This window comes from Lichenostomus cassidix, unplaced genomic scaffold (assembly GCF_008360975.1).
Source record: "Lichenostomus cassidix isolate B80296 unplaced genomic scaffold, HeHo_3.0 HiC_scaffold_33, whole genome shotgun sequence".
In the NCBI taxonomy this organism is placed as follows: domain Eukaryota; kingdom Metazoa; phylum Chordata; class Aves; order Passeriformes; family Meliphagidae; genus Lichenostomus; species Lichenostomus cassidix.
In genome coordinates, this window is record NW_028147632.1 from 2,830,444 (window position 1) to 2,856,678 (window position 26,235).

The 26,235-nt window shown below is 56.9% G+C and overlaps 4 protein-coding genes across 13 annotated transcripts in view; 2 read left to right on the forward strand and 2 right to left on the reverse strand.

Annotated features, from left to right (window-relative positions):
* LOC146421500 (C-type lectin domain family 2 member B-like) overlaps positions 1 to 26,235 on the forward strand; it is a 149,470-nt gene that overhangs the window by 110,808 nt on the left and 12,427 nt on the right. The gene's annotated exons all lie outside the window — the stretch shown is intronic.
* Positions 1 to 26,235, forward strand: part of LOC146421503 (uncharacterized) — a 121,748-nt gene that overhangs the window by 83,086 nt on the left and 12,427 nt on the right. The gene's annotated exons all lie outside the window — the stretch shown is intronic.
* LOC146421509 (uncharacterized) lies at positions 3,237 to 6,819 on the reverse strand. Its single transcript, XM_085047354.1, has 6 exons — positions 6,729 to 6,819; positions 5,227 to 5,945; positions 4,799 to 4,903; positions 4,338 to 4,558; positions 4,149 to 4,249; positions 3,237 to 4,055 (listed from the first exon to the last, which is right to left on the reverse strand). Exons 2-6 carry the CDS (start codon positions 5,783 to 5,785, stop codon positions 3,941 to 3,943), a joined length of 1,101 nt encoding a protein of 366 aa, XP_084903480.1. The 5' UTR covers positions 5,786 to 5,945; positions 6,729 to 6,819; the 3' UTR covers positions 3,237 to 3,940.
* Positions 22,279 to 26,235, reverse strand: part of LOC146421510 (early activation antigen CD69-like) — a 102,247-nt gene continuing 98,290 nt past the window's right edge. For 7 of the 10 annotated variants that reach the window (XM_085047364.1, XM_085047365.1, XM_085047359.1 and 4 more), the window contains 2 exons: positions 22,898 to 22,998; positions 22,279 to 22,804 (listed from right to left, as the gene is read on the reverse strand). In XM_085047364.1, coding sequence (XP_084903490.1) covers positions 22,690 to 22,804; positions 22,898 to 22,998 — 216 coding nt within the window. In that variant the 3' untranslated portion in view covers positions 22,279 to 22,689. Of the gene's footprint in view, positions 22,805 to 22,897; positions 22,999 to 23,086; positions 23,290 to 23,529; positions 23,632 to 23,932; positions 24,670 to 26,235 lie in introns of those variants that run through there. The other 3 variants (XM_085047360.1, XM_085047363.1, XM_085047362.1) reach the window with 3 other exon arrangements.

Here is a 26,235-nt window from a genome sequence, read left to right on the forward strand (position 1 = left end):
GAGCCGCGGTGACACCTCGAGGGGCCACGTCCTGCCACCGGCACGAAGCCACCGTGGGTGGGGACAGCTGTGAGCAGGGAGAGCTCAGGGCTGCACAGTTTGGGGCTGGCAAGGTGCTGTTCTTGCTAAACTTCCTTCCTGCCTTCCTCTCCTTCCTCCTTTCCTTTCCCTTTCCCTCTTCCTTCCCCTGCAGTTCTCCACCGGGACACCAAGGGAAGCCTGGAAAATGTCCTCTCTGAGCTGCGGGAATTCCTCTGCCCCTCACAGCCGCCAGGGAACAACCCCGAGGCTTCTCTGCTCCTCAAGCTTCCCCAAAATCTCCTGGCAGAACCGGATTGGAGCCCCAGGAGCAGCTTAGGGTGTGCTGGGGAGAGAACGGGAATGGAGAAAATGATGGAACAAACGGGAATGGAGAAATTGGAACAAACGGGAATGGAGAAAATGATGGAAGAAATGGGAATGGAGAAAATGATGGAACAAGCAGGAATGGAGAAAATGATGGAACAAACGGGAATGAAACAGATGGGAATGAAACAAATGAAACAAAGGGAAATGAAACAAAACAAACTAAACAAACGGGAATGAAACAAATGAAACAAACAGCAATGAGACACTGACACCTCTCAGGGTGTGCCAGGGGTGAGGGGAGGACTTGGTGACCTGACCAGCTCTGATCCCGTTTTCCAGGAGCTCAGGGATGCAGGATTTGCCCCCCGGGCTGGACGCTGGAAAAGACCAAGTGCTACTGGAATTCCACTGAACAGAACCCTTGGAACAAGAGCTGGGAGAAGTGCAAGAGTCGGGGGGCAACGCTGCTGGTGCTGCAGGATCAGGAGGAGCTGGTGAGGGAATGATGGGGTTGGGAATGTGGGAAGGACAAGGGGCTGCTGCTGGGGGCTGGAGGTTCCCAAAATCCTGGGATGGGGATGAGCTGGTGAGGGAATGCTGGGTTGGGAATGTGGGATGGACTGGGGGCTGGTGGTGCCCCAGGAAGGGTGAGGAGGTTCCCCAAATCCCAGGATCAGCCCTTCCCTGTGTCACCCCCGGGTGCCTCTGAGGGACACAATGGGTCTCAGTCCTGGGCTGAGCACAGAGCCCATTTTGGGGTGACAATCCATGGCCATCAGGGTCACCGTCTGTCCTTCCCCCAGGAATTCCTCAGTGAATCCCTGCAGAAATTCAAACGCAGCTCCTGGACTGGGCTCTGGGTGCCTGAGGCTGGGATGGGCTGGACGTGGGTGAATGGCTCCAGTCTGGACAGAAACCGGTGAGCACTGGGGGTCAGGGGACACAAACACCCCAATGTCCCCTGAGGGACCCCAGGGGTGACCCAGGCTATCTCCTGTCCCTGCAGCTTCCAGCTTGACCTCGAGGAGAAGCACGGAGAATGTGGGGAGTTGAGGGGCAGCAGAATCATCCCTCAGAACTGCAACCTGCAATTGCAGTGGATCTGCCAGAGAGAAGCCACCAAACTCTGAGCTGGAGAGATGCTCAGGGGGGATGTGGGAGCTGGGCTGGAACAGTACATTTACTGTTATTTTACTGGGCTAAAAGTACAACATTTACTCCAACAGCACATTGCCATCACATTCGGGATTCCTCGGCTGTTGCCATCAGCGTGGTCCAGAGCTGCTGTGGGCTTTTCTGCTGCTGTGAGGTTTTTCTCCAGGAGAAAAGTCCGAGGGACCCTGGGAGGGAAATGGGAGGACATTGACCCTGCTGGGGTCAGTGAGGGGTTGGAAAGGTCTGAGTGCTCCGGGAGAGTCAAACGAGAACTGTGCTCTCCTGAAGTTAAAGAGCTGCAAACGCTGATCCTCCTCCCCATAACAGCTGACAGAACCCGCAGGCAGTGCTGCTGGTGAGCTCTGATCGCTCCGATCTGCTCCGGCAGAGCCCCAAGCTCTGCTCTCCCCAAATTCCCCTCCAGCACTTCCCCCGCCGCTGCAATCCCCGCCCGGCGGCTGAGCTGTCGCTGCTCGCCGGGAGAGTCACGGCATAAAACCTTCCTGGAAAGGGTTTTTAGTGCCTGGGAGAGATTTCCCGGGGTTTGTGTGCTCCGCGGGTTGTGCGGCTCCTTCAGAGACACGCGGCGGCTGAGTGCAGCTTTTAGATTATTTAATTTTATTCTTTACCTCTTCTTGCACTCGCAGCTCGCCCGTCCCTCGCTGCAGCTCCTTCAGTGACAAGGGGGGAGTGGACACGCACCTTAGGGCTGCTCTTTTGCTTACCGTTTATTCTATTTTTTATCTTTCCTGTCGTTCCCACCCTGCCCGTCTCCTCCCTGGCCCCGGGGCAGCACAAACCCCTCAGCGTGTCTCCAAAGGCCTCGCCCGCCGCCGCTCCCCGAGGCTCCCCGCGCCTCTGCCTCCATCCAGCGCTGCCGATGTCCCCAAGTCCCCAAACCGCGTTAAATTAGCTCAAATTCAGGTGGGAATGCCCAGCGCCTCCTCCAAGGGGTGGAATTTCACAATGGAATGATGGAATCCTGTGAGGCACCGCACAGAGTCCCTCAGAACACCCCGGGAGTCCCGCCGGGAGCAACTGCCATGGCTCTGAGGGGCTTCCCACGGGCTCGGGGTCTCTCAGCTATCTCTGCTCCGGCCTGGGCTCCTGCCGGGGCTGCAGGGAGCTCTCTGCTCCATCCCGGACTCACCAGGGCGGTTCCTTGGCCTCCTGCCCAGCCCGGGACATTCCAGGGCAATCCCGGGTCTGACATTGAGGCTCCGCGGAGCTTCGAGCCCCTCAGAGAACTTTTTATAGAACCCGCCCAAAGCCCGCCCTTCGCACCCATTGGCTGATGTTCCCGCCCGAACCCCACTGCTCCTTTTGATTGTCTGAATCTCCTGCCACTCCTCATCCTCACGCACTGATTGGCCAGAGCTGCTCTGAGGGACAATCCCGCCTTGTCCCCACATCGCTTTCATTTCCCCCAAAAAGCCAAAATCTCCCCAAACCCCTTGGGCTGAGCGGAGGAACGGACAGGGTTTGGGCAGAAAACTCCCAAATCGTTGTTCCCCAGGCTGGGAAGGACAAACGGAACCCAACTGATTTGGGAGCTCCAGCAGCTCCTCTCTGCCGGCCCAGCTGAAGGCCTCGCTGGCTGCTGGAGGCTGCACGGGCAGACTGGGAGCACCGGGAGCACTGGGAAGAGGCTCTGGCTCGGCTGAAGCCCCCGGGGCAGGGGCAGCAGGGCAAGGGACAGGACTGCAGGTGCTGAGGGGACATGGGGGACACTGTGGACTTGATTAGCATTTATTTAAAAAGTAAGAAAATAATACAGTAAATAAGAACAACAGCAGCATTGGCACCATAAATACTGATGGAGGTCACACAGGGACATCTCAAAGAATGCTCTGAGTTGGAAGGGACCTCCAAGGATTGATTCAAGCCCTTAAGCAAGTGGCCCAGGTGGGGTTAAATCCACACCTTGGCATTATTGTACTTCACACTAAGGAAGGTCACACTTATATGAAGCACCTCTTTATAGTCTGTAAGCAAAGCAGTAGATCAATGTAAATGTGCAAGATTAGTGTAGAAATATAGTGTCAGGAGAACTTGTTAGAAATCACCATTATATCCATATATATTGAAAAGATCACTGTAGAAAAATTGAGGGTAAGAGAAACAGGAGGAGTTCTGGAATGGTTGCAGAAGGAGAAACAAACCCCCAGCCCCAGGCAAAGCAGCCACACATCAGCTTCCTCATCATCTCCTCCCCCTGCAGGTTCATCTCCTGCAGATAAGGCACTGAGGTGATCATGAGATCAGAACCTGAGGTGACCCTGAGCAGAGGCACTGAGGTGATCAGGAGAACAAACACTGAGATGACTCTGAGGGTCAGTGCAAGGCAGATGCTGTGGCTGAGGAAGGAACTCCCCATGCTGGGGAGGAAGAAATGACCCATTGACTACCCAGCATGGAGAACATCCTTCTTCCTCTGTCACAGGGGAGTTTGGGGTCTGCTGCAGATATACTGCATCTCATTTGAGCAGGGCTGTCTCCTGAGACAATTCTCAGCCAGGTGCACACAGTCTGCATTGCCCAGCACAGGAACCCTGCAGGGAGGAGCAGAGACAGTGCTGGAACCTCAGAAGAACACCTTGTGCTCCCCATGCTCCCCATTCCCTGCCTGTGCCCCCAGCACTCACGAGGAGTTGAAGCTGCTGCCATCCACCCACTGCAGCCGCTGGTCCTGTCCGTGCAGCCCGAGCCAGTAATCGTCGTTCTTGCTGAGGCGGAACAGGAACCCCTGGCAAGGAGGAGCAGATAATGGGAGCTGCATCCCTGGCCCAGGAGCTCTCCAGGCTCCCCTCAGCCACCCCAAACCCCTCACTCACCATTTCCTTGTCATTGAGCACAGCCAGGGAGGCCCCGAGCTCAGAGCACCGAGCCTTAGCCTGATCCCAGGAGAGGTGATCCGTCGAGAGGATGTAGCAGGTCCCGTTGTACCCAACCCAGCCATGGGGACAGGCCAGCAGCCGTGGAGTGTCAGATGTAACCGGACTGTCAGATGTAACCGGAGTAACTGCAGTAACCGGAGCGTCAGTTTGTCTTCTCCCTGCAGAGCAAACAGCACAAGGGCTGAGGATTCTCCCCTCACGGAGCAGCCCGAGCTCCCATTGGCTGGTTTTCCCGCTCAAATTCTCCCACCCCCAGCGATTGGCTGATTCAGCCGTCACTCCTCGTTCTCCCGCGCGCTGATTGGTCAGAGCGGGGCTGAGGGACCATCCCGGCCGTGAGGGAGCAGTGAGCCCGCAGTGCCCCGAGGGGTTGGGCTGAGGCTGCTGCTCCTCCTTACCTGACACAGCAGCCAAGGACACCGCCAGAGCCACAGCCAGGAGCAGGAGCAGAGTCAGCACAGCCAGGGTGAGCACGGGATGGGATCTGATCCACTCAACAGGAGCTGGAAAGAGCCGCAGGCCGTGAGCATGGAGCTGTCCTGAGCAGGCCCAGCCCTCACATCCCCACCCAACGCCCGGGGAGCACAGCAGGGACCCTCAGCCCGTGTGCCACTCACTGAGCTGGCAGCACGAACAGGGACAAGGGACACAGGTGTGGGGACAGCCAGGGCAGCAGAACTGCCCAGGGCCAGGGCTGTCAGTCCAGCAGAGCACCAGGCCTCTTGCAGAGCCCTGGACACAGCCACACCCTGCCAGCCCTGTGCTCCTGGGCTCACACTGCCCATTGTCCCCTCCCTAGAGGCCACAGCGCTGGCCCTGCACTCACCCAGATATCTTCTGAGGCTCTTTCTGTGTGTGACTCCCATTGCTGATCCATCCTGGCACTTCTCTCCAATGCCATTCCTGGGCTGGGATTCACTCTGCCCCAACAGAGAAGCAGCTTCTCCCTGCCTGTGCCCAGCAGGGTCTGGCAGCTGAGGCAGCTCTGTGTCCCTGGTTGCTGATCCATTCTGAGCACCCAGGGCATCCTCGGGAATCTCAACAGTAGCTTCATCCTTCCTTGGTCTCGTTTCAGACTGACAAATCGAATGTCTCTGGTTGTGCTCAGCAGGATGTGGCACCCGAGGCAGCTCTGTGTGCTCAGTTCCTGACCTGTGCTCAGCATTCTGCTGCTCCTCTGGCCTCTCAGAGCTGGAGCCATAGCTGGAGCCACTCTCCTTCCATTGGCTCCCAACAGACGTACAGCTGTCGTGGCTCTGCTGCTCACCAAGAGGATGTGGCACCTGAAGGAAGTCCCCAGCAGCCTCTCCATCCCCGGGGCACAATCCACTCTTCACATCTTGGCTCACTGCACACTTAGAGCACTGATCTTGCCCCAGAGACATCAGCCCTGATGGTCCAGGAGCACCGAATTGAGCTTCCAGTGCACTTTTAGAGACGCTGTCCTGGCCGCCTGGGGGGCACACGATGAGAGGTCCCGGCTGGTGCTGGCTCTGGAAGGCGCTGCCAGCTCAGCCCTGCCCTGTCTCTGCTCCCTGGCAGCACCTGGGGACACAAACACAGTGTTAGAGAGCTCCAGGCCCAGCTCGGCCCTGCAGCCCCAACCCCTCTGGCTGTGCAGCTCCGGGCTGGGACAGGCAGGGGCAGTTAGGGACAGGCAGGGACAGCGCCCAGGAGCTGCTGAGTGTGGGAACAGAGCAGCTGCGGATCGGGCTCAGCCTGCCGGGGGGGAAGGAAAGAACCAGCAGCCCTGAGGGGCTCAGCATTGTCCCCTGCATGCCCTGCGCTGAGGGTTGGGGCTCAGGGACAGCGAGCGGAAGCAGCGCCCTTTATTTCCCCGCCGGATAATGGACGCGGAGCCTGGCAGGGAAAGGGTAACGTGTCGGCTCGGGCGAGCGGGCAGCCAGCAGGTGGCAGGATCCGCGTGAGTCACAGTCGCCTCTCCTCGCGCGCCCTTACTCCCTTGGCACACACTCGGGTTCCTTCCATCCCATGCCAGCCCCAGGCACGGACATGTCCCGCTGCACCAGGGGCGCCCAGCCCGGTGCCGCAAGGCCGGGAACAGTCCCGGGAACGGGACAGCCATCTCTCTGCTACCCACAGCACCCGGGACGAGCCAGCGCTGCTCCGGCAGCAGCGGCAAGGAGACCGCGGGCAGCCGCTCCCTCAGCGGCCTCAGGCCAGCGGCAACACGGCGCCACAGCCAGGGAGGGAGGGAGGGAGAGAGACGGAGAAGGAAGCCGCCACAGCCCCCCTGCCGCCCCCTCCATCCCCTCCATCCGCCCGCAGCGAGCCCCGAGCCCCGGCACAAGGCAGCGCGGCTCCCACCTGCGCTGGGACAGCCTCTCCGAGCTCCGCCGCCTCCCCGCGCTCTGCTCCAATCACTGCCGCCTCTCCCGGGTACCACACGGGATGCGCACCCCGCGCTGCCGATCCCGCGAGTCCGAGAAACCTTGTACTGGTAGAGCGGAGCTGATGCTGAAGCTACGCCTGCTGTGCGGCGCGGTCAATCACAGAGGACGCTACGAGAGGGGAGGAGCCTCGCCGCTGGTGGAGGGGATGAGCGATAATCCCGGGCACCCGTAACGCCCTGAGGGCCGACGGCGACTCCGGTGACGTTGCGGTGCCGTTCCTTGACGGCAGCTCGCTTTGGCCCCCGCTCCCGCCCTCCCCTCCTCCGGTTTTTCCCGAGACCGGGGCGATGGCGGACCTGGCTCACGACCTACGGCCCCGTTCCCCGAGATTGTACCGGCAATGGGCCGAGCGGCTGGGAACGGGTGCCGCCTACTGCACTGCTACCGTGAATGGGGCCGAGCGGCTGGGAACAGGTCCTGCTGCTCGCTCCATCACCGGAATCGCCCGAGCGGCTGGGAACAGGTCCTGCCGACTGCACCGCTACCGGGAATGGGGCCGAGCGGCTGGGAACAGGTCCTGCCGACTGCACCGCTACTGGGAATGGGGCCGAGCGGCTGGGAACAGGTCCTGCCGTCGACCGTCCCGCTGGTGGTGGAGCAGACTGGGAGCGGACTCCCTGTCACTCTCGCAGGCGCCAGCTCCTGGCGCACTCTCCGTGATGACACCGTTCGCTTCGGAACGGGCTCGGGAGATGACGTCGCGACCGGTGACAGCCGAGCGAGCGGAGCTGGCAGGGCTGGGGCTGCCCGGCCAGCCTGAGCCCGCAGCACTCGCCCTGCCGCCTCTCAAATGACAGATTCGACAGAAACGGACAGTAGCGCTAGTTCACATAACCCTGAGGAAGAAGGAGATCAGGAAACAGCAACGAGACGAAAGAGGGGTTCAGAAACAGCAAAAAAGGCCACGGGAGAACGTAGCCCCATAGCCAAGAGGACGAGAGCTAGAAGGAAAGAAGAGCCGGCTGTACAAGCCCCCCTGAGACAGGCTGTTGGAAACCAGGAACCCGGATAGATCAAGGTCCCACACTCTCTTGTAGAATTAGAACAGTGGGAAAGCACCGTTGGGAAGCATAAAGAAAATCCAGAAAGAGTCGCTAACTTAATGCAGAGGGCAATTTCCACATAGAACCCTGACTGGAGAGACTTGAGAGCAATGATGGAAACGCTGCTTGACCCTGTTGAAAGAGAGATGGTTGATAAGGCTATCAAAGCTCCTGGAGATGCACAGATAGCAATGGAATGCTCCAGGGCACCACTGCCAAAATGTTCCCAAGAGAAGATCCACGCTGGAACCCAAATGTTCCAGACCACATGGCTAGGCTAAACAATTCCAGAGTCTCATCTGTATGGCTTACGACACGGTGTCCCAAAGGCTTGAAATTTGTCAAAGCTGTATGAGATAAGACAAGATCTAGATGAATCTCCCACTGAATTCCTAAATAGGCTAAGAGAAGCTGCACTCAAATACACAAACCTAGATCCTGATTCAAGTGATGGAAGAGCACATCTAAGTCCTGTACCTGTGGGCAAAGCTAGCCGTGATACAAGGAGAAAACTGCAGGAGCTAGGCAGGGAACATGACCTGAGCAAGTTGTTAAAGGTAGCTGGGAAAGTATATGGAGATAGAGGTCCTAGTGGTCCTAGTGGCAAAGTTAGACAACCTAGTCAGAAAAGTAGCCAGGAGAAACCATCCAAGGGCAGCTCTCCTTCTCCAGACAAAGATCAGTGTGCCTTTTGTAAAGAAAAGGGACATTGGAAGAAGGACTGTCCCAAGTTGAAGAAGAAATCCTCAGTCCCCCAACTAGCTGTGGAACCGGGATCAGGACTGGGATCAGATTTGGGATTGGGATCAGATTTGGGATCGGGATTGGGACCCAATTCGGGATTGCGATCGGGATCAGATCAGATTCGGGATCAGGATCAGATCTGGAATGAAGGGGACCGAAGGGCTCTCCCCCAGCAGAGCCTTTGGTTAGAGCTAAGCCGGGGAAAGACGATGTTGAATTTTTGGTAGATTCCAGGGCAGTGTGTTCTGTGCTAAATACTTTAGAAGGGAAATTAAGTCAAGATACTGATTTAGGGTAAAATAGAAATTACTAATGTAAAAGAGCTAGAAGCTGGGTAATAGTAATAATAATATTTTTAAACTGATTTAGAGAGCCAGAGATTGTATAATGATTTACTAAGATATGCCAGCTGCGATCCATTTATTATTCCCTTAATGAATTTGTGCCTACCTGGTATCGGGGAGGATGGAGAGAAGAGAGCCAAATAATTGAGAGAAACCACCAAGTGTAACCGAGCATCCCACCCTTGGACCCCAGAACTGGTACAAGTTGGTTCTCAGGCTTGGACTAGGACCAAGGACCAAGGGAGCATGCGCAAGGGAACAGGGTGAACAGTTCATTGTGATGAAGAGGATGGAATCTGTCATAATTAATCATCGGGACCCTTGCCCACAATTAATTTGAAGACACTGCGCTTGCGTGAGCATATTTAAATGAACTTTGAACTCATTATAATACGAAGAGGGGATAGGTAATGAATATGTATAGGGGCTTTGTCTAACTTCATGCATATGTAACCTGTAACCTGATATAAACCTAGTGAAGTGCTGCTGAGGGTGTGCATGCCTTTGGAGGGGCTACCCGCCATGCACCCCAGCTGGAATAAACACAGACCTACTTCATAACTATCTGAGTTGTGGAGTCAATTCCGTGCTTCAATACTGCAAAGGTTATTGGACCTGCAGGAGTAACTGAAACACAGCCTTTCTTCAAACCTTTGAAATTCAAACTGGGGAAGCACTGGGTAACTCATCAATTTATCTATATGCCCAACTCCCCTAAACCGTTGCTCGGGAGGGATTTACTGGAGAAATTAGAGGCTGAAATTAAATTTAAAAAAGGACAGGGCATACAAATCATGATTCCTGAGTCTAAATTTGTCGAAGTTGCTGTGCTTTTTATACAGCAGAAGTGTGGTGAAATCCCCACTGAGATTGAAAATGCTGTCAGTCCAACAGTGTGGGCCAGGGATGTTCTGGGAAGATCCAAACGAGCAGAACCAGTGAGTGTTGCACTGAAACCAGGAGCAATCCGGGTGAGACAAAAGCAACACCCTTGAAAACCAGAAAGCCGTGATGGACTAGCAGCTGTGATTGAAAAGTTCCTTAAATTGGGGCTGTTGGTGGAATGTGAATCCAACTACGACACGCCCATCCTGCCAGCCAAGAAGGCTGATGACAAAAGTTCTAGATGAGTGCAGGATTGAAGGGCAATTAACAAGATCACAGAGGACATACATCCAACTGTACTGAACCCCTACACTCTTTTGACCACACTGACAAATGAACTGGAGGGCACACGATGAGAGGCCCCGGCTGGTGCTGGCTCTGGAAGGTGCTGCCAGCTCAGCCCTGCCCTGTTGTCAGAGACTGAAATAGTTCATGCCTCAAACATTGATACAAAGTTTTGCTCATTGTAACAAAAACCGTATAAAGATGCTACAATCAAAGAAAGCTCCCTGAAGATACCTGACTGGGACTTTGGACTGAGTCAAACTGCTGAGATTCCATAAAGGGAAACCTATTGTTCAATCATCTCAGGCAGAGGGAAAGGTATGCACACACAAAGGCCAAAGGCACCAGGTGCTCTGAGAATCATCCCTGGCTGAGTTTGGGGTGGGGGCAGAGCACAGCTCACAGAAGCCAGGTTGACACAAACTGCCCAGCTGTGGAACCCCCAACCCCACAGGCCTCATCCACGGGACTTTCACGTGAGAGGAGCTGAGGGGAGTCACAATCCATCACAGACCCCCAAATGCCACAGGAGTGCAGGTGATGCAAGCAGAGTCTGCTGCTAGAGGCTGCCCCTGCCCCGGGGGGACATGCTGGACATTGCCCCTGGCCTGAGTGTATATTAACCCTTGGCACTCTGTGCTTTTGGGAGGAACATCACCACCAAGAAGACCAGCTGGAGAGGATCAACGCAACATCGTTGGCATCCACGGATGGTGATATTTTCTCTTTCCCTCTTTCTGTCCCCCCCACCTCTTTTCTTACTTCTCTTTTTCTCTCTTTTCTTCTCTCTCTCTCTCTCTCATATTTTCTATCAAATAAACCCCATACTATTGATTGGCATATGGTCTCGTTTGTACCTTAATTCGGGCAGAGGTATTTCTAAAGAACCTTAATATTTGGATCATAATACCTGTCTCTGCTCCCCGGCAGCACCTGGGGACACAAACACAGTGTCACAGAGCTCCGGGCCCAGCTCGGCCCTGCAGCCCCAACCCCTCTGGCTGTGCAGCTCCGGCCTGGGACAGGCAGGGACAGTTAGGGACAGGCAGGGACAGTTAGGCACAGCGCCCGGGAGCTGCCGAGGGCGGGAACAGGGCAGCTGCGGATCGGGCTCAGCCTGCCGGGTGGGAAGAACCAGCAGCCCTGAGTGGCTCAGCATTGCTCCCTGCATGCCCTGCGCTGAGGGTTGGAGCTCAGGGACAGCGAGCGCTGCAGCGACCGGTTGGTTCTTGCTGTTGCCAGGAGGCGGAACCCGGTAGGGAGTGCGGAAGTGAGAGTGCGGAAGACGGCGCGGACATAGCGGCGCGCAGGTAGCGCAGTAGGCCACCAACCCAATATGGCGGGAGCTCTGGCGGCCCGCCAAATACCCCGAACTGCTCTCTTTTCTCCTCCAGATCGCTTGGCTTGGCAGACACACTCAAGTTCCTTCCATCGCCTGCCAGCCCCGGGCACGGACAGGTCCCGCTGCACCAGGGGCGCCCAGCCCGGTGCCGCACGGCCGGGAACAGTCCCGGCAAAGAGAGTGTGCTGTGCTGTTCTGTTCTGTGCTACCCACAGCAAGCGGGACGAGCCAGCGGGCAGCCGCTCCCTCAGCGGCCTCAGGCCAGCGGCAACACGGCGCCATAGCCAGGGAGGGAGGGAGACGGGAGAAAGAAGCCGCCCCAGCCCCCCTGCCCCCCCCTCCATCCGCCCGCAGCGAGCCCCGAGCCCCGGCACAAGGCAGCGCGGCTCCCACCTGCGCTGGGACAGCCTCTCCGAGCTCCGCCGCCTCCCCGAGCTCTGCTCCGATCGCTGCCGCCGCTGCTCTCCCAGCTCCGCCGCCCCCCGCGTTCTAGCTCCGCCGGACCCCAAGTCCCGCTGCGCTCCGCTCCTCCAATCCCCGCCGCCGCTCCTCCAGTCCAATCCCCGCCTCCGCTCCTCCAGTCCAATCCCCGCCGCCGCTCCTCCAGTCCCCGCCTCCGCTCCGCCCGCCGCTCCGTCCCGGCGTCGCCCACCGCCTGCCCGGCTCCGCTGTGCCCCACAGCCTGCCCGGCTCCGCCCCACTGCCTGCCCGGCTCCGCCCCACTGCCTGCCCGGCTCCGCCCCACTGCCTGCCCGGCTCCGCCCCACTGCCTGCCCGGCTCCGCTCCACTGCCTGCCCGCCTCCGCCTCACAGCCTGCCCGGCTCCGCTCCACTGCCTGCCCGGCTCCGCCCGCCGCTCCGCCCCCTCGCACAGTCCATCCCCACCCCGCGCAGTCGCAGCGGCGAACGGGTCCGGATCGGGGCAAGGGGCGGAAATGGGTTTGATTTCTCTCAGCTTTACAGTTCCAGGGTGACTCATGGTAAATGCTGCTAGCTGTTACTGCTCTGTGGAACTGGTAATTCACGTATGGAATCTGATTAAATGCTGCTAGGCGATACTCCTCTCGAATTGCTAAATTCAGGAGTAAATCAGGTTAAATTCAGGTATAAATCAGGTTAAACGCTGTTAAACGTTACTCCTCTATTAAATCGTTAAACTCAGACACACAGAGGGAATAAAAGGGACTTTAGGAATTAAAATGGGTATTTTTGGGAAAAGAGTAGGATTTTGGGGGATGGAGTGGGATTTTGAGGAATGAAATGGTTCGGAAGTGGAACTTTTTTGCGAGACAAAAGTGGGTTTTTGAGGGGTGAAGTGCAATTTTGGGAACAAAACGCATTTTTAGGAGGTTGAAGCGGGGTTTCTCGGATATGTCGGCAATGTCCCCATAGCCCCCCCAGACCCCTCCGCGGCCCCAAAAAACCCGCAGTTCTCCACACAAAACCCCCAAAACTCACCAGCAATCCCCACATCTCTCCCGCTCCCAAAGCTGCTTTCGCCGCCGCCATCATGTCGTCCAGCGCCTGACCGAGGAGAGCGGTAACGGTGGCTGTGACGTCACTTCTGCCCGCTCCACCTCCCCCCGGTGGGGCCGCGGTGAGAGTCACGTGATCTCGCGGGGCCTTCGTTGTTTTATTTCTTTGGCATTAAATACTTGTTGATCCTCCCCGCTGTCCCTCTGTTGGAAAACGGATCAGGTTAAAACTTTTGTATAACTTTAGTCAAAAAGTTCTGCTTATCTTAACCCCGGAAAAAGGAATTTTAGGTTTCTTTCAGGACATTGTTCTGCCGGATGAGGTCTGGTGGACTCAGCATATCAACAGATTGGGAGTGACCCCGGAGATAACCAGAGAGATAAAGACTATGAACAGAACATTCGCCGGGACCTTGTGGTTATCAGCAGGACATGGTGGATATCACAAACAGCTACCCCAGACCACCTCCAGCAGGGCTGAAGACATCCTGGCCTGGAAAAAAGACTGATGAGAAAAACTGAAGAATGAAGAATCTAATCAGCATCAGAGGTGAAGAGATTCGAATCCAATAGGAAACTGAATACTGGGGGTTTGCTCAACTTTAGACCAATGAACACTGAGCCAATGCTTTCCTATGTATTTTTACTGTATAAAATATCTGAAGATTCGGGTAAAAGCGTGTATCGTGGAATGATTCTCCCTGCACAGCCAGGCTGTGTGTGGATGAGATGATTTCTGTGGTACATCCTGACCAGAACAACATCCTGGCCAGATAATAAAGTAATGCCTTGACTCTCTGACATTAAAAATGTTGTTAGAGAGTTTTATATTTTTTTCCCGCAGATTCGGTGACACCTCGTGTCCCCTCAGCACCTGCAGCCCTGTCCCTTGCCCTGCTGCCCCTGCCCCGGGGGCTTCAGCCGAGCCAGAGCCTCTTCCCAGTGCTCCCAGTGCTCCCAGTCTGCCCGTGCAGCCTCCAGCAGCCAGCGAGGCCTTCAGCTGGGCCGGCAGAGAGGAGCTGCTGGAGCTCCCAAATCAGTTGGGTTCTGTTTGTCCTTCCCAACCTGGGGAACAACGATTTGGGAGTTTTCTGCCCAAACCCTGTCCGTTCCTCCGCTCAGCCCAAGGGGTTTGGGGAGATTTTGGCTTTTTGGGGGAAATGAAAGCGATGTGGGGACAAGGCGGGATTGTCCCTCAGCGGCGTTCTGACCAATCAGAGTTCGAGAACGAGGAGTGGCGGGAGAATGAGCCAATGGGAGTGGAGGGCGGGATGTCCGCAGGGTATATAAAGGGGTCAGGGACCTCCGCAGAGGTTTTTAAAATGTCGGAGGAGAAAAAGGCCTGGAATGTCCCGGGCCGTGCTGGACGCCAAGGAACCGCTGCTGCTCTGAACTGGCGGGAGGTGAAAACCGCTGTGACACTGTCCTCCTCACCCTGGTGTCCCTCGACAGCACACAATCCCTCAGGAACAGGCTGCTCCAGCAGGGATCCCCCACAAGTCCCGCCAGCAGCCACTTCCATGGCTCTGCAGGAGCTTCCCATGGCTCAGGGTCTCTCTCAGGCATCCCCTGCTCCGGCCTGGGCTCCTGCCGGGGCTGCAGGGGAGTACCTGCTCCATCCCGGCCTCACCCACAGCTCACACCGAGCTCCCGGCGGCTGAGGGCAGCAGCGATTCTTTGTCCTCCTGCCCGGGCTGGGACACTGCAGGGCTGAGGAGCCAAAAAGCGAATTTCGGCCACAACCCCGGGATTGTGCCTGGAGCGACCGGGGCGAGTCTGTGCCGTGTGCAGAGCCCGCGCCTCGCTGCCATTGGCTGGCTATGCCGTCACTCCGAATTCTCGCGCGGGGATTGGTCAGACCGGGACAAGCACCGCCCCGGCGCCGCCATTGGCGGAGGGTCAGTGAGGGCTCGGCAGCGGCCGGAGCGGTGAGGCGGCGGAGCTCGGCGGGGAGCGCAGCGCAGTGACCCGGGAACGGGACAGCCACCTGCGTGCGATCCGCAGCACCGGGACGAGCCAGCGCTGCTCCGGCAGCAGCGGCAAGGAGACCGCGGGCAGCCGCTCCCTCAGCGGCCTCAGGCCAGCGGCAACACGGCGCCACAGCCAGCGAGGGAGGGAGGGAGAGAGACGGGAGAAGGAAGCCGCCACAGCCCCCCTGCCGCCCCCTGCATCCCCTCCATCCGCCCGCAGCGAGCCCCGAGCCCTGGCACAAGGCAGCGCGGCTCCCACCTGCGCTGGGACAGCCTCTCCGAGCTCCGCCGCCCCTCCCCGAGCTCAGCCCGATCGCACCTCCCCGGCTCCGCCTACCCCTCCGCAGCTCTACTCCGCCCGCCGCTTACAGGCTCGGCTCCGCCCCTCCCCGGCTCTCCACCGCCGCTCCCCGGGCTCTGCTCCGCCAGCCGCCCCTTCCCGGCCGCACATTCCACCCGCACCCCGCGCAGTCACAGCCGGCAGCAGCGGCGAACGGGTCCGGATCGGGGAAAGGGCGGAAAGGGGCAGAATGGGGTTGGATTTCTCTTCTCAACTTTATAAATCCAGTGTGAATCAGGGGAAATGCTGTTAGCTGTTACTGCTCTTGAATAGCTACATTCAGGCATTAATCAGCTTAAATTCAGGTATAAATCAGCTTAAATGCTCTGTGAAATTGTTAATTTCAGACACAAAGAGGGAATAAAAGGGATTTTGGAAATTAAAATGGAGTGTTTCTGGGAGAAAGAGTAGGATTTTGGGGGATGGAATAGGATTTTGAGGAATAAAATGGTTTGGGAGTGGAACTCTTTTGCGAGACAGAAGTGGGTTTTTGAGGGGCGAAGGGGAATTTTGGGAAATACAACGGATTTTTAGGAGGTTGAAGCGGGGTTTCTCGGATATGTCGGCAATGTCCCCATAGCCCCCCTCAGACCCCTCCGCGGCGCCAAAAAACCCGCAGTTCTCCACAGACAAACCCCAAAACTTACCAGGAATCCCCACGTCTCTCCCGCTCCCAAAGCTGCCTCCGTCCGAGTTGCCATCCTGCCCAGAGCCGAACCAAAATGGCGCCGCGCTGCTCGCGGAGAAGTCACTTCTTCCGGCTCCTCCTCCTTCCCCGGCGGGGCCCCGGTGAGAGTCACGTGATCTCGCTGGGCGTGACCCAACTGCGGAGCGGATGGTGCAGCTTTGTCTCCTTCATTACTTTATTTCTTTGGCAATAAATCCTTGTTCGTCCTCCCCGCTGTCCCTCGTGTCCCCTCAGCACCTGCAGCCCTGTCCCTTGCCCTGCTGCCCCTGCCCCGGGGGCTTCAGCCGAGCCAGAGCCTCTTCCCAGTGCTCCCAGTGCTCCCAGTCTGCCCGTGCAGCCTCCAGCAGCCAGCGAGGCCTTCAGCTGGGCCGGCAGAGAGGAGCTGCTGGAGCTCCCAGATCAGTTGGGTTCCGTTTGTCCTTCCCAGCCTGGGGAACAACGATTTGGGAGTTTTCTGCCCAAACGCTGTGCGTTCCTCCGCTCAGCCCAAGGGGTTTGGGGACATTTTGGCTTTTTGGGGAAACCAAAGCGATGCACGGAGCTCACCCAGCACAGGGCAGCTCTGCAGGTGCTGAGCTGGATTGAGCCTGGCAGAGGAGCAAAGTGGCTCAAGGATGGCAAAACAGGGATTAATTAACCATTAATTAACCTGACAAATTGCTCCTAATTAGCGGGTAGCAGAAGTGAGGCCCCAGGCGCTGAGTCAGCACCACCACCCTCAGGGCTGGGAAAGCAAAGCTGGTGGCTCGACAAAGCACTTTGTGTATATATCCAGATACCTCCAGCACTTCATTGATCAATTCTCCAATGTTTCATTTCTCCTTCAATGACATTTTACCAACTCTCACCTCTCAGAGATCAGGGCCAACCTCCTGCTCTCCTATTTTCACCATTTTAGGGCAGCCAGGAGAGCTTTTTTATGGCAGCACCTCCTGCCACGACTCCCTGTCCTTTTCCCCATGGGGACAAACCCCAAATCCCAAATATCCTTTTCCCCATGGAGACAAACCCCAAACCCCCATTTCCCTCCCCCTGGAGACAAAATCCCACCCCTCCCAGCCCCTCCCCGGGCTGTCAGGGCTGTGACGAGGGCAGGAAGCTCCAGTGCAGCGGTCAGAGATGCTTTGGCTTCCTGTCCCCTCCTCTGAGCCACCAGTGCAGTGTCCCCAGGCTGTCCCCAGGCTGTCCCCAAGCTCTGCAGGGACATGGAGGATGAAGAAGGCTACATGGCGTTGGACCAACGGAGCAAGCGGGGGGCTGCAGGGAGATCCTCAGCCCTGCAGGGTGCAGGTAAAGGGGTTCAGCCCCTCTGGGGACCCCCAGGTGGGTGGGGGACAGGAATTGGGGGATGCTGGTGCTGTTGTTGGGGTGGAATGGCTTTGGAGCTCAGGGATCACTTTACCTCCTCCTCATCCTCCTCCTCTTGGGCTCAAAGCTGGGTTTGTGGGATGATTTCTAAGCCCTGACTCCTCCAGGCTCCTGTCTGAGCTTCATCTCTGCGTGGAGAGGCTGAGCTGGGCTAACTGAACTCCACACCAATCGCTGTTCCAGGGTTTGGTTCTTCCTGGGGGTCACTGATTGGAACAAAAGCCCCAAATCTGCCCCAGTTCTGCAGCCCTGCCATGCTGAAGGGCTGCTGATGCTTTTGGAAATCCTCATCCAGCTCCTGATGCTCCTTGTCCATCGTGCCTGAGCTTCTGGGGGTTCCTGCTTTGTTTCCTTCATCTGCTCCTTGTGCTTTTTCCTGCTGACTCCAGTTTGGGTTTCCCTGTGGAGAAAAACCAGCAGGAGAATCAAAACTGATTGGGTTGGGAAAGACCTTGAAGATCACAAAATCCAACCATTAATTAAAAGATTTAATTCCTGCTGCGAGTAACTCTGCAGGGAAAACCCATCGAGGTTTGAACCCTGGGGGCTGCCGGGCTCTGAGCTGCTCTTGGGGACAAAACAACCCAAATCTGTGGGGTGACACCGTGCGATCTGCTGTCCCCTCTGTCCCCTGCAGCTCCAGGCTGTCCTCGGTGGCACCGCGTGGCGCTCGGGGCTGGCTGGACCAGGAATGTCCTGCTGGGAGTGGCCGTGGTGGCTCTGGGCTGCTCGTGTGAGTGTGGGGAGGGGACATGGGGACACGGGGGGACATGGGGACAGCCTGACAGCGGGGAGGTGACCCGGGGGGTTGTGTGGCCATGGGGAAAATGTCTCGGGTGGGTCGGACAGCCCCGGGCTGAACTCGGGCTCACCCAGAGCCACCATTCCAGCAGCCCCGTGCCCAGCTGGTGGCACATGGCTGTTGTCACCCCCAGCACCCCCAAACCCCCCCGGGCAGGCGGCAGGGAGACCCCGATGGCTGCTGGATGTCGGGGAGACCCCCAGAGGGGCAGGGCTGGGGGAAATCCCCCAAACCCAGGGCTGCCAGCTGTGCCCGTGTGGGGCAGGGGGTGCTGAGCAGCTCCTCAGCCTGGCCGCAGAGCCTTGAGGGGGACAGAGGCTCTGCGGCTCTCTGAGGTGGCACCAGAGCCGCGGTGACACCTCGAGGGGCCACATCCTGCCACCGGCACGAAGCCACCGTGGGTGGGGACAGCTCTGAGCAGGGGGAGCTCAGGGCTGCACAGTTTGGGGCTGGCAAGGTGCTGCTCTTGCTAAACTTCCTTCCTGCCTTCCTCTCCTTCCTCCTTCCTCCTTTCCTTTCCCTCTTCCTTCCCCTGCAGTTCTCCACCGGGACACCAAGGGAAGCCTGGAAAATGTCCTCTCTGAGCTGCGGGAATTCCTCTGCCCCTCACAGCCGCCAGGTAACAACCCCGAGGCTTCTCTGCTCCTCAACCTTCCCCAAAATCTCCTGGAAAAACCGGATTGGAGCCCCGGGAGCAGCTTAGGGTGTGCTGGGGAGAGAACGGGAATGGAGAAAATGATGGAACAAACGGGAATGGAGAAATTGGAACAAACGGGAATGGAGAAAATGATGGAAGAAATGGGAATGGAGAAAATGATGGAACAAACGGGAATGAAACAGATGGGAATGAAACAAATAAAACAAAGGGAAATGAAACAAAACAAACTAAACAAACGGGAATGAAACAAATGAGACAAACGGGAATGAGACACTGACACCTCTCAGGGTGTGCCAGGGGTGAGGTGAGGACTTGGTGACCTGACCAGCTCTGATCCCGTTTTCCAGGAGCTCAGGGATGCAGGATTTGCCCCCCGGGCTGGACGCTGGAAAAGACCAAGTGCTACTGGAATTCCACTGAACAGAACCCTTGGAACAAGAGCTGGGAGAAGTGCAAGAGTCGGGGGGCAACGCTGCTGGTGCTGCAGGATCAGGAGGAGCTGGTGAGGGAATGCTGGGTTGGGAATGGGGGAAGGACAAGGGGCTGCTGCTGGGGGCTGGAGGTTCCCAAAATCCTGGGATGGGGATCAGCTGGTGAGGGAATGCTGGGTTGGGAATGGGGGAAGGACAAGGGGCTGCTGCTGGGGGTGGAGGTTCCCAAAATCCTGGGATGGGGATGAGCTGGTGAGAGAATGCTGGGTTGGGAATGTGGGATGGACTGGGGGGCTGGTGGTGCCCCAGGAAGGGTGAGGAGGTTCCCCAAATCCCAGGATCAGCCCTTCCCTGTGTCACCCCCGGCTGCCTCTGAGGGACACAATGGGTCTCACTCCTGGGCTGAGCACAGAGCCCATTTTGGGGTGACAATCCATGGCCATCAGGGTCACCGTCTGTCCTTCCCCCAGGAATTCCTCAGTGAATCCCTGAAGAAATTCAAACGCAGCTTCTGGACTGGGCTCTGGGTGCCTGAGGCTGGGATGGGCTGGACGTGGGTGAATGGCTCCAGTCTGGACAGAAACCGGTGAGCACTGGGGGTCAGGGGACACAAACACCCCAATGTCCCCTGAGGGACCCCAGGGGTGACCCAGGCTATCTCCTGTCCCTGCAGGTTCCAGCTTGACCTCGAGGAGAAACACGGAGAATGTGGGGAGTTGAGGGGCAGCAGAATCATCCCTCAGAACTGCAACTTGATTTGCAGCGTATCTGCCAGAGAGAAGCTTCCTTACTCTGAGCTGGAGAGATGCTCAGGGGGGATGTGGGAGCTGGGCTGGAACAGGAAATTTACTGTTAATTTTTTACTGGGGTAAATGTACTGCATGTACTCCAACAGTAAATTCGGGATTCCTCGGCTGTTGCCATCAGCGTGGTCCAGAGCTGCTGTGGGCTTTTCTGCTGCTGTGAGGTTTTTCTCCAGGAGAAAAGTCCGAGGGACCCTGGGAGGGAAATGGGAGGACATTGACCCTGCTGGGGTCAGTGAGGGGTTGGAAAGGTCTGAGTGCCCCGGGAGAGTCAAACGAGAACTGTGCTCTCCTGAAGTTAAAGAGCTGCAAACGCTGATCCTCCTCCCCATAACAGCTGACAGAACCCGCAGGCAGTGCTGCTGGTGAGCTCTGATCGCTCCGATCTGCTCCGGCAGAGCCCCAAGCTCTGATCTCCCCAAATTCCCCTCCAGCACTTCCCCCGCCGCTGCAATCCCCGCCCGGCGGCTGAGCTGTCGCTGCTCGCCGGGACAGTCACGGCATAAAACCTTCCTGGAAAGGGTTTTTAGTGCCTGGGAGGGATTTCCCGGGGTTTGTGTGCTCCGCGGGTTGTGCGGCTCCTTCAGAGACACGGGGCGGCCGAGAGCCCTCGGTGCAGCTTTTAGAGTATTTATTTTATTTTTATCTTTTCTTGCACTCGCAGCTCGCCGGTCCCTCGCTGAGGCTCCTTCAGTGCCCGGGCGGGGGCGGAGGTGCTCCTCGGGGCGGCTCTTTTTCTTACGGTTTATTCTATTTTTCATCTTTTCTGTCCTTCCCACCTCGCCCGTCTCCTTCAGAGACCCGGGGCGGCACAAACCCCTCAGGGCGGCTCCGAAAAGCCTCTCCCACTGCCGCTCCCCGAGGCCTCCCCGCTGCTCCGCGGGCATCGGACACCGCAGGCGGCCCCGACCCCGTCTCCTTCCCCCTGCCGGGATTCAGCCGCCGCCCGGCTCCTCCTGTCGCCCCTGCCCGGCACGAACCGGCGGTGTCGCTGGCGGGGCCGGAGCGCGGCTGCCCCGGGCCGCAAGGCCGGGCCTTCCTTCCGTGAGGATCAAACAGCTCTGCCTTCCAGAGCTGGAAAGCGAAACCGCGGCTGCCCGACAGCCAACCCCACTGCCCTCCATAGCTCCAGCCCCGGCTCTATTCCCTTTACTTTGCACCGATGCCTCTCTGCTCCTCCCCTGACAGCGCGGAGGAACGGCATTTCACCCCTGGGCACCACGTCCCTGCTCTTCCTCTGTCTCATTTTGCCCATTCTGTACTTACGTGGCCGCCAGCAGCCACTTCCATGGCTCGGCAGGAGCTTCCCATGGCTCAGGGTCTCTCTCAGGCATCCCCTGCTCCGGCCTGGGCTCCTGCCGGGGCTGCAGGGGAGTCCCTGCTCCATCCCGGCCTCACCCACAGCTCACACCGAGCTGGACCTGCAGCTCCAGGTCACACCGAGCTCCCGCCGGTTCAGGGCAGCAGCGATTCCTTGTCCTCCTGCCGGAACACTCCGGGACCGTTCGCCCCGCGACCTTCTGAGAATGCCTCAGAGGAGCTCCTCCCGCCTCAGGGACGCCTTTATATACCCTGGGCAAAGCCCGCCTTCGCTCCCATTGGCTGAATCTCCCGCCACTCCTCGTTCTCGAGCTCTGATTGGTCAGCGCTGCTGTGAGCAACGATCTCCCTCAGCCCCACACCACCTTGATTTCCCCCAAAAAGCCAAAATCTCCCCAAACCCCTCGGGCTGAGCGGAGGAACGGACAGGGTTTGGGCAGAAAACTCCCAAATCGTTGTTCCCCAGGCTGGGAAGGACAAACGGAACCCAACTGATTTGGGAGCTCCAGCAGCTCCTCTCTGCCGGCCCAGCTGAAGGCCTCGCTGGCTGCTGGAGGCTGCACGGGCAGACTGGGAGCACTGGGAAGAGGCTCTGGCTCGGCTGAAGCCCCCGGGGCAGGGGCAGCAGGGCAAGGGACAGGGCTGCAGGTGCTGAGGGGACACGAGGGACAGCACGGCCTTGATTAGCATTTATTTAAAAAGTAATAAAATAATACAGTAAATAAGAACAACAGCAACATTGGCACCATAAATACTGATGGAGGTCACATAAGGACATCTCAAAGAATGCTCTGAGTTGGAAGGGACCTCCAAGGATTGATTCAAGCCCTTAAGCAAGTGGCCCAGGTGGGGTTAAATCCACACCTTGGCATTATTAGTACTTCACACCCAGGAAGGTCACACTCATATGAAGCACCTGTTCATGGTCTGTCAGCAAAACAGTAGATCAATGTAAATGCACAAGATTAGTGTAGAAATAGTGTCAGGAGAACGTGTTAGAAATCACCATTATATCCATATATATACAAAAGATCACTGTAGAAAAATGGAGTGTAAGAGAAACAGGATTAGTTCTGGAATGGTTGCAGAAGGAGAAACAAACCCCCAGCCCCAGGCAAAGCAGCCACAGATCAGCTTCCTCATCATCTCCTCCTCCTGCAGGTTCATCTCCTGCAGATAAGGCACTGAGGTGGTCATGAGATCACAACCTGGGGTGACCCTGAGCAGAGGCACTGAGGTGATCATGAAAACAGTACGATGACCCTGAGCATCAGTGCAAGGCAGACACTGTGGCTGAGGAAGGAAATCCCCATGCTGGGGAGGAAGAAATGAACCTCTGACTGCTCAGAATGGAGAAGATCGTTCCTCTATCCTCTGTCACAGGGGAGTTTGGGATCTGCTGCAGATATACTGCATGTCATTTGAGCAGGGCTGTCTCCTGAGGTAATTCTCAGCCAGGAACACACAGTCTGCATTGCCCAGGACAGGAACCCTGCAGGGAGGAGCAGAGACAGGGCTGGAACCTCAGGGGGACAACCTTGTGCCCCTGTGCCCCCCAGGCCCTGCCTGTGCCCCCAGCACTCACGAGGAGTTGAAGCTGCTGCCATCCACCCACTGCAGCCGCTGGTCCTGTCTGTGCAGCCCGAGCCAGTAATCGTTGTTCTTGCTGAGGCAGAACAGGAACTCCTGGCAAGGAGGAGCAGATAATGGGAGCTGCAGCCCTGGCCCAGGAGCTCCCCAGGCTCCCCTCAGCCACCCCAAACCCCTCACTCACCATTTCCTTGTCAGTGAGCACAGCCAGGGAGGCCTCGAGCTCGGAGCACCGAGCCTGAGCCTGATCCCAGGTGAGACGTTCCCTCGAGAGGAAGTAGCAAATCCCTCGGTACCCAACCCAGCCATCGGGACAGGCCAGCAGCAGAGGAGTGTCAGATGCAACCGGAGTAACTGCAGTAACTGGAGTGTCTCTGTGCATTCTCCCTGCAGAGCGAACAGCACAAGGTCTGAGGATTCTCCCCTCACGGAGCAGCCCGAGCTCCCATTGGCTGATTTTCCCGCTGAAATTCCCCCACCCCCAGCGATTGGCTGATTCAGCCGTCACTCCTCGTTCTCCCGCGCGCTGATTGGTCAGAGCGGGGCTGAGGGACGATCCCGGCCGTGAGGGAGCAGTGAACCCGCAGTGCCCCGAGGGGTTGGGCTGAGGCTGCTGCTCCTCCTTACCTGACACAGCAGCCAAGGACACCGCCAGAGCCACAGCCAGGAGCAGGAGCAGAGTCAGCACCACGGTGAGCACGGGATGGGATCTGATCCACTCAACAGGAGCTGGAAAGAGCCGCAGGCCGTGAGCATGGAGCTGTCCTGAGCAGGAAGGAGCCCGCAGCCCATTTGCCCGTCACTCAGCTGGCAGCAGGAGAGATAAAGGACAGGGACACTGACCGGGGACAGGGGACAGCCCACAGCAGAACTGTCCTGGGCCAGGGGCACCCGGGGCTGTCCGTCCCAGCAGAGCACCAGGCCTCTTGCAGAGCCCTGGACACAGCCACACCCTGCCAGCCCTGTGCTCCTGGGCTCACACTGCCCATTGTCCCCTCCCTAGAGGCCACAGCGCTGGCCCTGCACTCACCCAGATTTCTTCCGAGGCTCTTTCTGTGTGTAACTCCCATTGCTGATCCATCCTGGCACTTCTCTCCAATGCCATCCCTGGGCTGGGATTCACTCTGCCCCAACAGAGAAGCAGCTTCTCCCTGCCTGTGCCCAGCAGGGTCTGGCAGCTGAGGCAATCCTGTCCCTCTGGTTGCTGATCCATTCTGGGCACCCAGGGCATCCTCGGGAATCTCAACAACAGCTTCATCCTTCCTTGGCCTTGTTTCAGACTGACAAATCGAATCTCTCCAGTTGTGCTCAGCAGGATGTGGCACCCGAGGCAGCTCTGTCTGCTCAGTTCCTGACCTGTGCTCAGGATCTTGGAGATCCTTTGTACTCTCAGAGCTGGAGCCATATCCACTCTCTCTCCCTTTTCTACCTACAGACCCCGATCTGTCACTCTTCTGCTTCCAATAACCAGGATCTTCCACCCGAAGGATGTTTGCACCCCCAGCACCCTGTGCATCAGTTGGGCAGAATCCACTGGCCATATCTTGACTCACTGCCCACTTAGAAGAAAGATCTCGCTCCGGAGGCATCAGCAGCTGCGGCGGCGGCAAACGCACTCCGAGTCCAAATTGCAGTATAGTCTCCCCGCTCCTCGTGCCTTCGATCTGAGAATTGTTGCGTCAGGAATGGTTCCTATAGCCCGTTCTGACCAATCAGCGCGCGAGAAGCATGAGTGACGGGCTGAATCAGCCAATGGGAGCGAGGGGCTTGCTCTGCACAGGGCAAAGTTTGCTCGCTTACCTGTCATCAGGTTATTGCAGTGCTATTTCTCTGCTGGGCTGAAGGTCAATAACTGCTGTGGTGAGGCCGAGGTGCAGCAGATAGCCAATCAGCCCCGTCAGGACTCTGAGCCCACGGGAAGCTCCTGCAGAGCCATGGCAGTGACTGCTGGTGGCCCTTGTGGGCAATCACCACTGGAGCAGCCTGTTGCAGGGGTTGTGTCCCCTGGGAGAGACCCCAGGCTGGAGCAGGACAAGGATTCCTGTCCCTGAGGGGTGGCAGTGCCATGAGCTGGCTGTGACCCCAATCCCCTGTGCCCCTGGGTGGGGAGGAGGGAATTGGGAAAAAGAGAGAAGTATGGGGAAGTTGTTTCATTTAGGATTTGGTTCACTTCTCATTCTCCTGCTCTGCTTTGTTCGATAATAAATCCAATTATTTCATTGTTGTTCAATCTGTAGCATAGGCCAAGTCTGCTCTAAGCATTCAGATGGTCAAAAGAAAGAAAGTTTAAATTTAGGCCAGAAGTGCAATCCACAGAGGGTATAAACAGGCCAGCTGTGTGAGTGGATAAAGATGCAATAAAAGACGATTAAAGGCAATGCAATAACATCATTTAGAGATGAAGTCAGCATCATGGCAGGGGAAGGAGTTCAGTTCCTCAACCTCCATGAGGAAGATTGAGAACAAATCCAAGTGCACTTTGGAACAGGATGGACTTTGGGATCCTCGGGTTGATGCCATAAAAGCTGGCAAAGGTCAGAGGCAGACACATCAGTGTAGGGGAAAAAGGATATTCCCTTGGTTTAATAGGATCCCAGGTGCAACCTTGTCACAGGTGGAATCCCAGCGAGGAGCACACCGTGTACAACACGGACACAATTTATGGACTGCTCAAATTAGCAGATCTACCTAAAATCCCCCAATAGGAAACCTAACAAATGAACTAATTGTCCCCCTACTCTAATTATCCCCCCTAAATGAGGTAACAGCCTAATTTACAAAAACATGATCCAGAGAGGAGGCTCTGTCTGAGGTTGGAGCCTCTAGTTCAGAGATAATTATAAATTATAAATGTTTGGTCTTCTTCAGACGACCCCAAATAGGGCTAAAATATCAGAGTACAAGGGTTGTAGACATGTAGGGCTGAGGTACAGGGAGTGAAAGGCACAAGGAATGGGAAAGGGTATAAAATGTATAAAAAGGGTATAAAAAAGGGTATAAAGAGAAAGGACAAAAAACCATCAGGCATCAAGGTGAAACCCAGGACTCCTCTGAGCTCTTTGTCCTGCAACAGCAGAGAAATTGTGAAGAAATCTGCCTCTGGGAAACAAAATATTGGGATTTTTGGTAGGCACAGCAGGAGCTGTTTATTCCAAATGAAACACCCTGCAAGGGGAATGAAGTGGTGACTTTATCACAGCTGTCAGTGAAATGAGCTCCTTTTCCATTTAATTGAATTCAAACTGGGGTAATGATGGAGAACTCATGGATTTTTGCACTGCCCAGCTCTCCAGAACCATTATTAGGAGGAAATAAGCTGGAAAATTGAAAAAG